The 17,372-nt window shown below is 42.9% G+C and overlaps 1 protein-coding gene across 1 annotated transcript in view; it reads right to left on the reverse strand.

Moving 5' to 3' along the window:
* Positions 1 to 535: 535 nt before the first annotated feature.
* The window catches only part of insrb (insulin receptor b), a 49,866-nt gene continuing 33,029 nt past the window's right edge, over positions 536 to 17,372 (reverse strand). Inside the window, exons 4-23 of the mRNA XM_088393337.1 lie at positions 17,226 to 17,359; positions 12,588 to 12,727; positions 12,365 to 12,509; positions 12,080 to 12,294; positions 11,831 to 11,957; positions 11,503 to 11,753; positions 10,903 to 11,070; positions 10,620 to 10,818; positions 9,941 to 10,070; positions 9,707 to 9,860; positions 9,440 to 9,588; positions 8,836 to 8,992; positions 8,473 to 8,569; positions 8,290 to 8,357; positions 7,999 to 8,228; positions 7,612 to 7,722; positions 7,371 to 7,533; positions 7,078 to 7,207; positions 6,864 to 6,998; positions 536 to 6,770 (exon numbers count right to left, since the gene is read on the reverse strand). Coding sequence (XP_088249463.1) covers positions 6,416 to 6,770; positions 6,864 to 6,998; positions 7,078 to 7,207; positions 7,371 to 7,533; positions 7,612 to 7,722; positions 7,999 to 8,228; positions 8,290 to 8,357; positions 8,473 to 8,569; positions 8,836 to 8,992; positions 9,440 to 9,588; positions 9,707 to 9,860; positions 9,941 to 10,070; positions 10,620 to 10,818; positions 10,903 to 11,070; positions 11,503 to 11,753; positions 11,831 to 11,957; positions 12,080 to 12,294; positions 12,365 to 12,509; positions 12,588 to 12,727; positions 17,226 to 17,359 — 3,258 coding nt within the window. The 3' untranslated portion in view covers positions 536 to 6,415. The remainder of the gene's footprint in view (positions 6,771 to 6,863; positions 6,999 to 7,077; positions 7,208 to 7,370; positions 7,534 to 7,611; positions 7,723 to 7,998; positions 8,229 to 8,289; positions 8,358 to 8,472; positions 8,570 to 8,835; positions 8,993 to 9,439; positions 9,589 to 9,706; positions 9,861 to 9,940; positions 10,071 to 10,619; positions 10,819 to 10,902; positions 11,071 to 11,502; positions 11,754 to 11,830; positions 11,958 to 12,079; positions 12,295 to 12,364; positions 12,510 to 12,587; positions 12,728 to 17,225; positions 17,360 to 17,372) is intronic.

Below are 17,372 nucleotides of genomic sequence, written 5' to 3' on the forward strand. Positions count from 1 at the left end.
TTTTGCAAGGTAGACTACATCGTGTACAAATTAAACTACAGTGCACTACTACTACTGATGTAGTTTTGAATTTCAAAAAGGACCTGCCTACCACCCAAAAAATCTTGGGGGAGGCTTCAGCATGCCTGTTGTGCTGATGAAGCAGTTTGGAAAATGGAAGGATGGATATTTGGTCAAATTGAGCTAGCCAAGAGGTTAAATATTAATATTAATAACAATAATTGTTATCAGTAAGCATGAAAAGTGTTACTGTGTAGTTGTCTACATAATTGGCTTTTCTGGGATTAAAATATTGTTGGTTTGAAATTATGGGAGTGTCAATTATGCGCAGATTTATATAAAAAACAATAAGCAAAAGTATCATTCAATTAAAGCCTTTGATTAAATATGCACTGAATTTTATAATGTAAACAAAACTACACATGCTTATGTGTTCAAAATACCTTTTAGAGCATCTTATGAAGAAATTGAGGATGACAGCTGCATAAAAAAAATACATTTTTCTTACGATAAATTGCCAATAAGTGAGAGAAAAGACATTCTCCAATAATTTTATTCATAATTTTAATATAAACAGTTAATTGTTGAATAATTTACACACAGCAAGATTTGTATTTTCATATCATTGCAACATTTTCTGTACATGTCACTACTTGGCTCTCCTTTTGAAACCATAGAAAAAATAAATTGTCAAGCGTTTCATTTAGTCATGGCACATTTTTTGTCTTTTTTTTTTTTTTTTTTTGATCCTGTACAATATGCATCGTGTAATTCTGAGTGTGTGTGCGTGTGTGTGTGTGTGTTGATAAATGCGATACATAAAGATAATGGCACATTTGGATCCAGTGTGAGGGATGAAGCGATCTGGGTTTTGGACAACATACGCACACATACACTGACAACAGGAACGTATATGCGACCCCCCTCCCAAAAAAAGAACACATCAGCATGAACAAAGACAAACAACAAAGAGGTAACCTGCTCGATGACAACACAGCATGGCGGCCACTACAAGCGACTGTATGTATGTGCACCGAGGAGACTACACGCTAAACTAAAAGTACTACTGTGTGAAACTGGAGCAGACCACTGGACAGACACCCATCTGTCCATAACTAATAAGATAAATATGAAATATCATCTCACCACTCATCAGCAGTACTTTTTTTTTTTTTCCATATTCATTCATCGGCTGAAGAAGCAACTTGGGGACTGGGGAGAAAAAATGGTGGTTGAACCATCTTTATAGCTTATTTCATCACACGTCTTGGATGTGCAGTGGTCTCGTCCAGTTTACACATTATTTAGCCCCAATAAAATAAAAACAACACAAACTAAACGCGTCTCAGTGATGCGTTTGGGCCTGTCGGGCTCACATTGGGAAGAACATGCATGGGGTTGATTGAAAGTTGGGTCAAAGGTCGAGCGGTGTGTGTTTTCACAGGCTGATCTCCTGTGTTGTGTAAGTGGGCTGTGTCATCATCATCAACAACAGAAAATATCCTCTCAATTTAGAAAACAACAAAAAGGAAGTTATATATACACAAAAACAAATTCATAATGTACAAGAGTAGTAAAAGTTTACAGTAAGAAACAAAAAGGTCATTGTTTACCCTCCCTACTTTGGCTAAAAAAAATAAAATAATCAACAGCTCTCTAATAGGTAATACTTATTTCTTTAAAACAACGAGAAAGAATACATACAACAAATGCTTTGTTCTCAACCCAAACTGAAATATGAGAAGGTTTGCAAAATCAACGCAGGGATTTTTCAATTGGGACACTTTCAACGGGAATTAACGGGAAAATTTACAGGAAGTGGAAACCTGCCGGGGCTTTTCTGTAGCGGGAATGTGTGTACGTGTGGATGTACAGTGTGTGTAAACATACACACATGCACAATACACATCCATACAGTATTGGGGTCATAACAACCGGTATGAATTCGTAAATCTGATTTGAAAATTCAAAAAAAAAAAGGGAGTTGGAGCATATGAAATCAAATCAGCCTGAATCGAACCGCATCATTTCACTTTAAAATTAACCGTCCTTGAATTGTATCACCCCCAACTATGAATGACTCTTCTACACAAATACAAATTTTTAAAATATTGCCTAATTCCCAGTTAATTCCCATTAATCCTCACAAAAAATGTCTGAGCGAACGTTCTCGGTAAACTAAGCAAAGTTGCCAAAAGTTTCTCATGTCACTTGCTAACCTCTTTGAGAGGAAGTTATTTTTTTGCTTGTAAGGTCATGAACAGAGCAAAGTTCCCTAAATTAAGTGCTTTCAATTTCCGGGCAAAAGAGAAGGGGGATCCACTGCTATTTACAGTTACGAGTTACTTAATCAGCTTATTTTTCTGAATGTTGGGATGCACTTCAGCAAGAATGGAAATTTTCACATTGGGACATGTTTGAGGGGTACTGGCATTTTTTTTCTTTTAAAGGTCACATGAAGAAGCTATACGCTGGTATGCATCATTCCTTTTTCCATGCATGAAGCAATCTTAGTAGAGCAGACAAAAGTTCCATTTGTGGTAAAAAGAATAATCCTAAATGATAATATTCTCTCATTAAACTGATTAATTTACACAGAACTGGATTAGAAAATCATATTTCTTGGGGTATTCTTTTTATATTTGGAGGTCCTCTCGAGGTTTTTACTGGATTCAAAGCAAGGCACTACTGTATTGGTGGGTTGGTTTGCTTTGCAATGCTCCCATCCAGCCACTAGAGGTCAGTCAAAGCCACTTGACTTCCGAGTGAGCTTCGGGTTTTCCTGATTGTCTCCAAAATCAGAGAGGATGGGGAAAAGATGGGATCATCTGTGGGTCGAGGGGCTTTTAACGTCTATATTTGCAAGGATGCTTTGTGTTTTCTCTTCAGTCACAACTGATATAAAAGGTAGCTAAGGTGAATCTCTTCTGAGCATCATCAGACCGCCTCCGAGACTAAAAAAATAGGTTACAATTGAAATTTTGTCCATCTGTTTTGAGTTTGCATGCCACACAAGATTGTCCCAGTCCCGCTTGATTTAACCCAAAAGGGAGAAAGTTCATTAGGGGGCAGGGGCAGGGGGGATTTGGTGCTGCCTACTTGTTCTCCTTTAAAACCAGCCCGCATCCGCACAAAGTTAATATTCTCGATTTTCACAGTAGAACACTCAGAACACATTGGACAAAAAAAAAATAAAAACACAACAAGTCCATTGAGATGTCCCTCTGGATCCTACTTAGAGAAGCGCCTTTCCTGTCCCAATGGATGGGAGAATTATTTCCGACCTCACAAAGATCCAAATCCAAAAAATTCCCTCAGAGTGAACTTTCTGTCTAGAGCCACCTTAATATTGTTTCATTTTATCTGTTTTAGTGTCCCAATACTTTGGTCCATGGTAAATTTCTAGGGAAAGAGGACTTAAATAAGGAGCTTTGGGGTGGGGCAACGTAACTGAATGGAAAGACCCCAAAAATGTGTATAAGGCAGGAAGCAGACAGAAGGAGGCCACACATGTGAGCAGTGTTAGAAAAAATTGGCTGTCGGGCGAGCGTCTGGTGTGATTCCTCTGTGTGCACTGAGGTAGACTCCGGCCAAGACAACAACAAACATAACAACGATGATGAGAAACGACAAACAAGGAGTCCGGCATCGCTCCATCCTCACACACCTATTTCTTTTTTTTTTTAACGCTCCACTCGGATGCTAACCGCTTCATCTTAACAAAATAAATATCTACAAGTATCTTGATGAGGAATTGCATATGCCACGAGAGCTGTCCAAGCCGTTTTCACTTTTTCTTACTGGCCAGCTCGGGAGCCGCTTGTGTTCACAGTGACTTGCAAGGTGTTGTAAAGCCAAACAGCGCTGCAGTGATTTCCAACCGCTACACCTAATTTCAATTAATTGGGCTGAGAATGATTTAGGAAATATAATCTTTGATCACCTCTCTTCCATTGTGTATCAACCTGTTGCTATTCATACAACAAAGTGAACAGTCATGCTTATTTCAGTTTACAGTATTTTTAAGTATTTGTGTGTGTGTGTGTGTGGGGGGGGGGGGTCCTAATGAGTCCACCATGCTACTGTCATGCATCAAATCCTTTTTTTTCCTCCCAAGATCAAATATAACAGTCCAAGATTCATCTCAGCTCTCTACATGACCCCGATGATGCTTCGCAACTCCAAGTTGGAGAAGGCACTGGTATAAAACAGAAGGGCTTCCAAAAGATTGGGACAAGCTTGCCCAGCGCTACCGGGCCCAAGTTGTCGGGTGGCACACTCATAAACTGATATGGGTGATAATGCTCCTTAAAAGGGTGAAGTGATCAAATAAATTTAAAAAAATTAATGTTGAGTAGAAGCTATGGGCTTTAGCGGAAGGCAGGAGAGAAACACGAGTAAATTGCTACGACACTGTCAGACCTGAGTGGACTTGTGATGCTTTTCCACTGCTTGGCTCTACTCGCCTCCGCTGGGTTTTCTACTGCGGCAGATAAGTTTCAGCGTCCCTTTTTTTCTTTCTCCCTTTTTTTTCCAGAGGAGACTGAGGACACGCTGCAGCAAAGTGGAAACTGTGGAGTATAATACAGCAGTGTCTGTAGCTAAGGCACTGCAATGGGGTAAGCAGAGGTTAACCCTCAAAAATCCTCAACCAATGAGCAAGCAGCAGCGCTTTACGTTACCGGCGCTAGGAAAGCATCAAGCTGGAGCCCGGGCAGTGGAAAAAGGCGCCGTAGACAACCACAATGCATACTGCTGGATATCTTTGGGATTTTCACAAACGCACAATCGGGGCAGTGTTGCTTAACCTAGTGGGGAAGTTGCTGAATTACAGTTTCAATAATATTTTAGATCAAATTCTAAGCCAGCATTGAGTGATGTTGCAATTAGAAAAACACAAAGTGGAGAAAACTGATGTGTCTACACCGCCTGCTGGAACTTTGTGGCCGTTGCTTGCGAGGTGGGAGGGAAACAAGCGGGTGGAAAGGATCGGGGAAGTGTTAGAAGCAGGGAGAAACATGCGGAGGCAAACCCAACGCGGCTGTCATCTCACTGACACTGGAGTTTGTAGATTCTGACAAGTTCTGCTCGTTAAGTGGACAAGAAGGATCGAAAAGCATCTCAGGACCTTCCTACATGACGAGTGTTGCCATTAAAAGGGAAGTACATTCATCGGGCCGCCCTCGGATTGAAATGCGATCAGATGTCATGTGACCTCATCCAAGCTTTTTGTGTGTGTTTTATCGTTGCAAAAAAAAAAAAAGTCTCATCTTCATACAGACAGAAGGTCCGAGGGAGGGGGGGTTGCTTAATAACAAGAAAGGGGGGAAAAAAGAGAAATGATTCAGTGGGTTGAAGTAATTTCCCATCTAGGTGGTCACAATAGGAGAGGAGAGAGCACTGATGGCAGATTAGTGAGAGATCTGGGGCTATAAAAATAAAAACATTTCAAGGAAAAACATTGGCAAAAAAATAAAATCTAGATACTAACAAAGCTTTTGATGAAAAATATTACAAATATGAACTATATACAAAAACATCAATGTCATATATTATATATATAAAATGTTGGTACTTTCATACCAATATTCCATATATACTATATATATTATATAAATTCATATATTTCTATACCTAGTAAAATATATCAAAGCAGCAGCTATTGGTCAGTCTGAGGAACTCCTTTGTCCAATTCTTAACTGTTTAAATATCCTTCAGCCATATAAGTGAGGACACAGATAGAAAAGAGAGAAAACGAAGATAAAAGCAAATAAATTAAAACTATTCACCCGATGAATATGTGTGTTGTTTTGGAATTCTGCAGAGCCGGAAAGGAAAAAAAAACAACAACGCAAAACAAACGCAAAAACGACCCAACGTTCCTCTATGATCAGATGTTTGTTCTATGATTGTGTCATCCCACCGTTTCCAAGCAAGACATGAAATTGTCGTCAAAAGGAACACGAGCGCAGAGAGACGCGTCTCTTTCTGTATAGGCCACATATCCAAAGGCCACTATCTGAGTAAAAAGACGGAGTCAGGAGAAGAAACGTAAATGCAAAGAAACGCCCCGTGGTAGGCGGAGCCACGTCTTTCAAGAGGTTGAGCAGAAGAGCAGCCTTGCGGTTGTCTAAGGTTCCTTGTGTTCACAGTCCCCCCACCCCCTCCATTGCATCCTTGGAAACGACAGCAAGAAACAAAAAGACGACACCAGAAAGACCCATGTGCTGTTTGCATCCTTCGCTAGCCTGTGTTTGTTTGGCAGTCATGAGGAAGAAAAAAGTCCTGAGAACTGTGTATGTGTGTTGTTGAATAGGTCTTCTCCAAGAATAAGAAAAGGATTCCCGGAGGGCGGCGGGAGAAAAGAAGGAAGGTTGGGCCAGTTCAACGAGTTCTTTCGGTACAGGAGAAAATGTTAGGAAGGGCTGGATCGGGGCAACGATAAGATTCGTCCGTTTTTCTTGCCGCCGTTCATGTGTGTGTAGGGGACGTGCTCCTCATAGTTCCCCCTAAGGGCCACAGAGGGCCCGCTGTCCCTGCCTAAGCTTTCCTCTCTCTGGGAGTACGAGGACGGGTCCAGGGGGATGCTCTCCATGTTGTCCAGGTCCAAATCAAACTCCTCGCTCTCGGGGACCTTGTTCTCCTCGCTGTAGAAGAAGGAGACCTCCTGAAAAGACGGGTGCAGGTCCTCCCGCAGCATCTCAATGATCTCGTGGAACATCGGCCGCATTTTGGGGTTGTACTGCCAGCACATCTGCATTAAGTTGTGCCTGCGTGATTGAAACAGGAAACTCGCTAATTAGGAAGCTGCATGACGCAAAAATCAACAAGAGCTCCAGCTAATAATAATAAACACAACTCACATTCTTTCGGGACAGTTGTCCGGGCGGTCCAGGTATCCTCCGTCCATGACAAATTTGAGAACTTGCTCATTGGACAGACCCTGGTACGGCTGCTCCGCTAGCGTGTTGATCTCCCACAGCACAACGCCGAACGACCTGGGAGAGCAAGAAAGAGGCCTCAGAATGCATCGATGGGAGCTGTGAGATGTGCGCGTGGGTGGGCCTGCTCGCTTACCAGCAGTCCGAGTGGGCAGTGAAGACTCCGTCCTTCAGAGACTCCGGAGCCATCCACCTGACGGGAAGCAGACCCTTCCCTCCTTTACGGTAGTAGTCAGTCTCGTAGATGTCTCGCGTCATACCAAAGTCTGAGATGGACGGAAAGGTGGAAATTGAGCTCAGTGAGCTATTAGGTAATGTAACAGTCACATTATTAGGTACACCTGGATATCCAATACAATACAACTGAAGTTTTGTTGCCTTATTTAGATGCATTTCGGTTTAAATAGGAAAAAAAATGTACATCAGTACCTCCAATCTTGACGGTGAAATCATCTGCTACCATGCAGTTTCTGGCTGCCAGGTCCCTGTGCACAAACTTCTTGGCGTTGAGGTAGGCCATGCCGTCTGCGATTTCCGCAGCCATCTGGATCATCTCCTTCAGGGTAGGTGGAGAACGGCCGGTCGGGTTGTTCTAACACACAGGAATACGATTTTTTTACCTACGCGGTGGACTGTTTGTATCGGCTAATCGTTTGCAAACAGCGCCAACCTCAGAGTCTGGCCTGAGACCTCGCAGATAGCTCTTGAGATCACCGTGTGTCATTAGCTCCATCACCACTAGGGTGGGCTGACCCTTGGACACAACACCTAAGAGGCGTACCTATTTAAAAAAAAATAATACAAATCATAAAAAAATCACATATTAAAAACAACTCTTCAATCATGAACCTTGGACCTGATTATCTGAGCCAGCAGGAGTAAAGATATAAAAGAACGTCAGGACATATGGCAAGGCAGTAAAACAGCTATTACAAGTGGCAATGTTTGTTTTGGAAGTCAAACTGTGAGTCAGTATGGTCGCGTCAACACAACAAGCCAGTCATGAATCTCTGAGTAATGAGTGCTTATGCTGGTCGGAAAGCGTGGGGGTTATTACCACATGGTGACAGCTGAAGGCCTTCATGACGGACGCCTCGTTGAGGAACTCAATTCTCTCTCGCAGACTGGCTGATTCGTTTACAGTCTTGACGGCCACGCGGGTGTCCGGGTCACCTTTGACGATGTCCTTGGCGATTCCTTCGTAGACCATGCCGAAGGAGCCCTGACCCAGTTCCCCGAGCACTGTGATCTTCTCCCGCGGTACTTCCCACTCATCCGGAACATAAACTACACAAAATGGTGGAGTTGTGAGGACCCATCGAACCCAGTTTGTTATGATGCTTCTTACCATCATTGGCACTGAGGTACTCCGGGTTTGAGGAGGCAATGAGAGGTCCGGTTGGGCCTTCTGTCTGCCTGTAACAGATCCAAACACAGCAGTGTCACACACTGAGAATTTTTTGGAGATGTTGCGCAACACTGCCTCAATGAACAGCATGTCCTAAGGTCCTAAAGCTACTGCAACACTTACTTTTTCTTAAAGACCACAAAGATGGCCCCTCCCATGACCAACAGCAGGATGAAGCAGATGATTGGGCCGATGACAACCCCAATTATACCCGGATCCTCTGTAAATCACATACAAGGCTTTGGTCAGGTCAAAGCAACTGAAGGCAAATTTCGGCTGATAAAGGTTTTGCTCTCTGGGGCAGTAAAATAGTCACATACATAAAATGAAACTATTCAAATAATTTAGTGGGTTACATTTCACCCAATCTCCGGTCAAGAGCAAATTTCACATCATAGTATTTCACCTTAACGTGGATATACAGAAAATCAATAAAAGCATTTCGGAACATCCCCAGCGCACGACAGGATTTTAATTCAGCCTTACTGTTGGGCATGACGAAGTAGGCGGTTTCTGTGAAAGAGCCGTTTCCTGCCAAGGAGGTGGCGCGGACCCTCACGCTGTAGTTCCCAGGGTGTACGAGCGACAGCTTGGTACCGCCGGACTTGAGGTACGCGGGCCGGGAAACGCAAGCTGTGTGGACCTAGAGTAACAAATCAAAGTCAGGAAACTAAAATATGTACGGTTGTGTGGTGAGGTTTTATCGGTGCAGCACATCTTTTAATTTCATCACGTGCCACCATTGTGTAAAAATAATAAAAACAATAATAATTTTACAGGTGCGAGATGCATGGCAGAGTGCAGTGCAGGTGAGATGCCTATCCATCCCTTTGCCTGCATTCTAGTCTTCCTTCCTGCCTCTGTCGCTATGGTAACAGCAGCGACTGGCTCCTGCACTCACGCGGTGGCACCATGAACAGCAATGCAAGTAGAATTCACACATTTACGCCACACAAATAAATATATGCAAACATGCACTGCAGAAGTAGCAATCCTGCGGTTTTATAAACTTTTTTTGTTCCTGCCTCTGCTCGGAGGATTTTCTAGTTCTTGCTATCTGCGGGGCATTGTAACACAAGATGGTACTGACCTCGCTCTCCCCAACCTTGTGGTAAAAGACTTCATAGAGGACGATGAGACCGTTTGGAGAGACGGGAGCCTTCCACTTAATAAACACAGAGGCAGGCTCGCCGGTCATTAACTCATGGGTCACCAGGCTTGGGATGTCATCTGCTTTCGCTGTCAGACCATGAAGAAGGAAACAGATTATATTCCTTGCATGCTTTGGAAGCCACCTGCTGATCATGTCTGCAAAACGGCTTGTTTGTATTTAAACGAAGATGCGTTGTGGATTCACCTTCCGGCATGGTTCTCTCACGTCTGTAAGTCGCCATGCTGCAGCGCTTGAGGTCTGTGGGATGGTTGCAAGCCATGATCTCAATCTTATAACTGGTAAAGTGTTGCAGATTGGAGATGACGATTGATTCTTTTGAAAAGACTTTCAGTTCAACCTGTGCAAAATTCAAGGGTGAGCATTATTACAAAATTACTTTATTTTCTTTAGCAAACAGTGAAAGGCAGCGTTTGAGACCTTAGCTCCCTCTTCGTCCTCGTCTTTCGGTGTGGCTTTAGAACCGTTAGGAACACCGGCGAGTGTTGGAAGAAGGAAAGGCATTTCGGTGGCGTTGGCCACGCCCACTGAACGTCGCCGACGAGCAGGTCTGGGAGAAAAAAAAATAACAACAGACAGAGCATTTACAAACTACCTCCACTAGATGGTATTCATGAGCCAACATCCACTTCCCGACTGAACTCTTTGAGCAAGACCTTTTCGCAGCGGTGGACTAACTTCTACTAAAGCATCATTGACTATTCTGTACTTTTCTTGCCAAGAGTTCAGAGCTGCAAGGTTGAGTTAAAAGCTGCTCAAGTGGGAGGAAAAACATCCTGCATCCCCTTGCGTGATGAAAAAGGGAAACACGGAGAGGTCTTTGCGCACCGTGTTGCATGACACTGACCTATTACAGTCCCGCTGAGGTGTGTGTTAGCTTCACTGACTGTGTGTGTCCGAATAGCCGTTTGCATGACTGCACGGCTGACTGGCGTGAATGATAATGGCCGCACTAATCATCCCCGTAGGGAATCCGCAATGGAGTGTGTGAGTGTGGATGGGTTCGATGCACTTGGGCCTCCAAAATCAGCACCTCCCACCTCCCTACTGTCCGACCCGGAACAAAAAAGTCCACACTGTCGACACTTGTGAAATGTACCTGCTCTCGAACACTTCATTGTGCAGGTAGTTCTCAAAGGTCTTGCGATACTCAATCTCCTCTTGTTCCTTCTTGAGCTGGATGTCCGTCTTGGGGCAAGTGCAAAACTTGCCCCCTACGTTGGGCTCGTCCGTGTGGTTCAACTTCTTCTCGTCGTCGCTATCAGGGTGGTTCGGCATCCGGGACGGCAGCTTCATTCCTGTCCAAGGATCGAAGATGTTTACAAGCGTGGAAAAAAACTCAACGGATTTGTCAAGAAATGCCAACGTGGTTGGATAGCGACCTTGCAGACAGTAGTCGAACTTGTAGAGGTCGCTGTCCTCGGGTTGCTTGCGGCAGATGACCCGGTAGTGGGTGATGTTGCCGTTGGGATTGGTGGGAGGGTTCCACTTGAGGATGATTTGGGAGGAGGAGATGGAGGAGGAGGTGGGATCCAGAGGGACTGACGGCTCTGAGGAAGATTGATGGAGACAAACGTTAGGGCACGACATTCTAGAAACGTCCGGCTCGATCAGTCATTGATTTTTTTTTTGCCCCTCTGTTATTGCTGTACAAAGGTAACCTGCCGGGTTTTTGTCCACTAACGTCACTATGGAGCAATGATTTGAATGAGTCAGTCTTTTGTTTGCACATTTGTGTGCAAATGACGATAGCGGCATTTCTGCCAAGTGTTCCACTCGGTTCGACTGATCAGCAGTCGGTCGGCCGTGGACACAGTAGCCGTTAAAATGTTGCAAGAAAACATCTTGCGACAACGAGAGATGTTGCGCAATCACAATTCCTGATCATTTTGACTCATCATTTTCAAGTCAGCATTTTTTTTTATTGTGCTTGAAGTTCACTCGTCGATTTCAAATTTGCTTGTAGCTCGAAAGTAACTCACTGGAGGCCTCGGTGCGGACATAGATGATCTCACTCTTGGCCCCGTGAACCTGGTGCTCGTCAGATGCGGACAGTTGGGTTTTCACCATGATGGCGTACTGGGTCCACGGCTTGAGGGGTCGGATCAAATGACCCGGCTCGCTCTGCTCCTTGTTGTCGGGAACGCGGGCTGGCGGGTCAACGTCGGCGATCACCCAGCTGTTAGAACCGCACGCGTCTTGCCCGTCGAACTCTGTCACGTTCTTGTACGGCCTACAAAACACGAGGAAGCAACATGACGGAAACGTCCTCCGTGAATGATCAAAATTAGCTTTGTGTCAGATGCTTACGCTTCTTTGTAGAGAACCATAAAGCCCAACAAGTCTCTGAAATCTAACGGCCAAAATGGCTCCCACTTGACTAAAATCTTGTTGGAGGCCGCTTTGATGAACGTGAATTTCAGCAGCTTGGTTTCACCTGGAAGAGATAAAGCAGCATGTATCTTTGATTTAAAAAACTAAGAAATTCCTAATTTGTGACATATTTCTGCGTGTATCTGCACAAACACGGCCTAATAAAAAAAAATCCTGCAAACTCACAGGAGGCTTGGTCCCCATTGGTGCGCACTGCAATGTCATTTTTCTGGTTGCGCTTGATGGTGCCAGTCACCTCCTCCATTTTAGTGATTTCGGACATGCACAGTTTGGAGTTATAGTGGAAGAAAGTGCGGCCGCGTTGGATGGTCAGGTTATGCTTGGACCAGTCCCACAGCTCACGCAGATTTTGGTTGTCCAGTGCATAGAAGGCATAAGTGCTGGAAAAGATGCACAGATGGATGAGTTACAGTGGAGAGAGGTGGGGAGGAAAAAAACAGGAAGACTTACTCTCCCTCCAGATGCTCCCCCCTGATGGTGTGTAGTTTACGGAGGAAGAAGAGGGACACAAGAGCGTAGGCTCTGCGAACCGTTAGGTAGCCTGTGATCTCCTCAATCTGGCCCAAACTAGCTTCCAGCTCAGCCGCTATGTTATCTGCAAAAAAAAAAAGATGGTGATCAGCCACTGAGATCACAACAATATTTTTTAAAACCAGTGAAATTGTGTACTCACGCCCGCCGCGAATCTTGATGATCATGTTGCCTTGGAGAACGGTACAGCCTTTCAAAGCCTGGGCGGAGGTGACGGAGTCGATGGTTTTATTCCCCACGCAAAGTTTGGGACAAAGGCCTGCGCACGGCGAGCATGTCAACCTGCGTAGAGTGAGAGGAGCGTCAATAAAAACATCAGCATCCTAATGAGGGCAGCACTTACTGACATGATAGCGCTCGATAGCGATCAATATAGACAAGCAAGGACGTTTTGTGCATTTCCTCCAAAATGGATTACTGTGCTCGATACGTTTCAGAGCTGCCGTTTGGGCATTTTAGCCACAATTATTCCAAAAGGAGGACCAGACTAAAAATGAAATGTTGAGAGATAAATGTGGGAAATGTTTCAGTTTGGAACAAATCAATTCGAACTACCTCCTATGGGAAAATAGTTTTGTGATGCTAACTAAAATGTTAACCAGTGTTCTACCTCAAAAGCTCTATTTTGGTATCCATTCCTAACTTTTGATTTTTAAAACGAATCTATTAGCATCCCATTGCCGAGCTGAACTGCGCTTTTGTTTTAGAAAAGGAATGGAATGACAGTCAACGTGACTGGATTAGTGTTAACATAAAAAAAAAAATGTTGCGCCTGAGGTCGACAAAACAACTAAGCTGTTTTTTGAACACTGAAAGCAAAAACCACAAATGCCCAAAGTGTGCAGACTGATTGGACATAGAATGGGAGATGACCAAACGGAATGAAGCAGGAATGTGTTGGAAGCGGCAATGACACAGCACTTCCATCACAACAAGGCCCAGAGTGTACAGAGCTATTCAAAGCACCTTTTTTTAAACTGCCTGTAAAAGACAGAAATGTTCCATCTTTAATAATATGTAATAGGTAGTAGTAGTAGTTTGCATGTCCACTTTAATTTAAAATACATTTCATATGTGCAATTATACTGAAAACATTTTCCACTTAAATTGCATAGAAAACTGTGCAGGTGATTTTGTCATTAATCCCTCTCTATTCAGCATTCGGATTTTTGTTAATATTTCTTTTTTAAATATTTTATTAATACTTTGCTGCAGTTGTGCTTTCTAAGCAAAGCTGAGTTGATGTATTAGTGAAGCTGTGTTTATTTTTTTCTCACATAAGTATGTCATTAAAAGATGGTTAAATAATTCACTATAAATTAGAATAAAAACAGTAATGTGAAGAATTTATTTTTAAAAATCCTTCATTTCCTGTATTTAATTGATTAAATACTTGGTTAATTGAATCTACAATTTGCTTTTAAAAACTATTTGGATTTTTGACAAATTATTAGTTAATTTAATTTTTTTTTTTTTTTTAATTCAACCTTTTAAACTTCATTCAGTCATGAGTGACATGGCCCTTATGTCCATTAAAAAAAATCACAGGGCAGAGGTTAGTTTAAGATATAACCAAAATAGACCGAACACAATAATTAATTAATATGGTAAATATTTAAAGGTCAATATACCGCATGAGACTGTTTTGGTTTTCTTGAACAGTGAAGGATACAGGAGTGATGCTCCTCATCCTCCACACACACACACACAAAAACACATATGGATGCAGAAACAAAAGAAAGTGAGACACAATCTCGAGTCCCCAACGGACGTTTAGTTTCACTGAGATGTGCGAACGACGTTCTCTCACTGCAGACACGTCCTTCCGTACGTAACCACATACACGCGCATGCATTGGGAAAGGAGGTCTTCATAATGCCTCCTTTCAGGAAACCCATTCACAAAAGGCAAGCTTCATCGAAGGACCAGTCTGCACACACACACACACGCGTGCGTGCATGCATGCACAACCGCACAGAGGATAACGTTTCATTCACAAATGAGCCCTCTCAAAAGAAACATAATCCTGCTCTTTAATTCTGACTAAAGACTTGACAGCTTTACCTCTAAAGTTCTGCCTCGAATCTAAACTGCAGTATTTTAGACTCTTACCACCAGACTGCAATCTCCAGTAATGACCTTTGCTCTTATAAATGTAACAAGTCTAGCCATAAAAATGAGAGATACTGCTTACAGCGAATAAAGGATGCTAAGGGGTTTTTAAGGAATGTGGGCACTAATTGCCATTTAATATTATGTTCATGCAAATGTTATTAGCAAGTCATTTCCCTGGGAAGCACACAGAAGAAGACAAAATTCAATGGGACGATGGAAGTCATGTGGGGATCATCCCCGAGTGGCTCAAATGGCCCATTATAGTTTCATGAATCCTTAAAAAAGGAATTTCCACCACTGTTTCCGCTTATGACTTATTAGTTAGTGGAAACACTATGTAATAATTGCGACTAAACAACGGTAGGAGGCCAATCTCTGGTATTTTCTTCCACCCTCCCCTTTCCACACGGAAAATCATATATTCAGCTCCTTCAGAAGTAACGCTCTAGTTGCGATGTAGAAAGAGAAAACGTTTTGGCCCGTTGTAGTGAAAAACACAGACACACAGGCAGACAGCAAGCTCGGGCCGGAGAGCGCCTCTTAAAGGGCCAGTGTTTATCTGTCCGGTTGAACCCGGTGACTTGGGCAACGGTGTCTGGTGGAAGCATCTGGAAAAGTGCATGCAGGTCTGGCGGAAGCAGATGATTTCAATGTTATTTTTCAATTGCACTGGTTGACTTTTATCGACCGAGTGCTGGAGGTGTACGAGTAACAGAGCTCTAAAAAAGAAGTAAGAGAAAAAAGCAGGGAAGCATTTAAAGCAGTCAGCGCAATTGCGCGGTCTCAAAAACGTTTGTCCAAGTGTTCCGGTGTCATGCTAGTCAGGAAGAATCGCCAGTGGCCATATGGATGACGGGTAGCCTGCGTTAAGTCATGTTTAATGCTGTCATTTTGGTTGCTTTCTTCTTCCCGTTTTCCCGACCGCTATTGACCAATTTTTTTTTTGTGAACAAAGCACTCTGACTGGATTCTTCCGTGACTGGTGTTGTGGATTTGGGTCACACGGGGTTGTGCTGGTCCACAAGAAAAAGCAGAGGGAGGATAAGAAGCCAACCGTATAATGTGTACATTACATTAAAAAAAATTTTGTCATAAAAAAAGGGACAGGAATAAAACGGTATAATAAAGTAAGAGGGAGTCATAATGCAAAAAAAAAATCGCCCACTCTCCTACACACATGGTGAAAAAAGTCATTATAGGGGGTTGAAATGTCCTAAGCAGTTTTCATTGGCCGTACTAAAAGCTCAGCGTGTTTTGTTTTCATTCAGCAAATAAAAATGTTTATGTCAACACACAACTGTGGAAAATTGTAGAAGTGCTTGCACATGGGTAATATCTTTAATTATTTAGCCACATGATAGAGATACAACACAAATACAAAGCGCTGTCCTTTGAATTCCCCTCTTCCATCTCTCCTCCTTTTCCACACCCCACTTATTTCTCTGCACGAACAAAAAAAAAAAAAAATCACTTCTCTTCCCACTAAAGACTCATCTTGGCCTGCCACTTGCTGCATGTCAAATTTTCCGAGCCACAAAGGGACAACTGGAGGACTTTACCCAATATGTTTTCGTATTCCTCTCCAAACCTGTGTGAATGTTTTGGAACAATTCTCCTCTTTTAGTGGCTATTCCAAATAGAAACTCCACTGATGTGCTCTTCAAAACATGCAGAATAACTAATGTCAGATCTTTCTAACAATGCAATTTGCCTCTGCGCTTTCTCCAAAGAATGTACCATAAATTGGACTACATCTGCATCGCTTATGCTGACCACAGCAACCGTCAACTCTGATTAAATCCAAAATAATGAAGAAAAAAATAAAATAATATCAACCCTTTATACTTTTGCTTCACATGAAATAATCACACTTAAGCCGCCTAAGTGAACTGGTTCCAAGTCATTGAGTAATCTTTCAAACAGGAAATTAATCAGTTATTGGCAGCAAAATGACTCTGGCAGCTTCCAAAGTAAGCAAAGCTTGGCCAAAAACTACAAATGTTAACACGAGGTAATTTACATTTACTAGCTAGTTGAGAGACTTTTAACTACTTTAGCGGGGAGTGGTTACTTTCACTACATGCTCACATAAAAACAACTTGTCACTGTTAGAAGATCTCATTTACACGTGTGATTGATTCCCAATGATGATTATGTTGGTAATGGTGCATTTATGGCGGCAATAATTTGAAGTTAAAGTGACAAACTTTTGGTTACGGCTTTTGCCAACTCTGCGGCCATCATGTCACCCTAATTAAGATGACATAATATTCAATATTTAAAAAAAAAAAATACTACTAAACACTTCCAGGCAGAATAAAAATCACTGGAAATAATTAGCGGTATTATAAATAATTAGCTGTCTGAAGTAAAGATTGGTGGAGAGGCAAACATGAGGGTGATGATTTGGCCTTTACTTTTTTGACATTATTAAATTTCCTTATAATGATTTCGAGTAAACGCTCCACAAAATTAAGGGGGGGGAATTGGCCTTTGTGTTTGATCAGCTTCCAAATGTCATCACTGCTTGTGTGCGAGTGGGAGGGAGTGTGGCACCTGCATGAGTTGCTGGTGTTGGGCAACTGATATCATGTGCCAGTCGCCACTATCAATAAAGTTGATGGTGGCGTGTGCGTGCGTGCGTGTGTGTGTGTGTCACACATACATGGAGGAGTTTATAGGGGTGTATCCAGAAGGACACTCTTGAATGCAGGCGCCATTGTGGATGACGTATTCATAGCAACCAGAGTCCCGGCCCTGGTTCAACCTCTTGGTCTCCTTGCATTGGTTGTGGAGCGCCTGTGAGGAGCAG

This window comes from Syngnathus floridae, chromosome 13, assembly GCF_059516105.1.
Source record: "Syngnathus floridae isolate MCC-2025c chromosome 13, RoL_Sflo_1.0, whole genome shotgun sequence".
Classification (NCBI taxonomy): Eukaryota; Metazoa; Chordata; class Actinopteri; order Syngnathiformes; family Syngnathidae; genus Syngnathus; species Syngnathus floridae.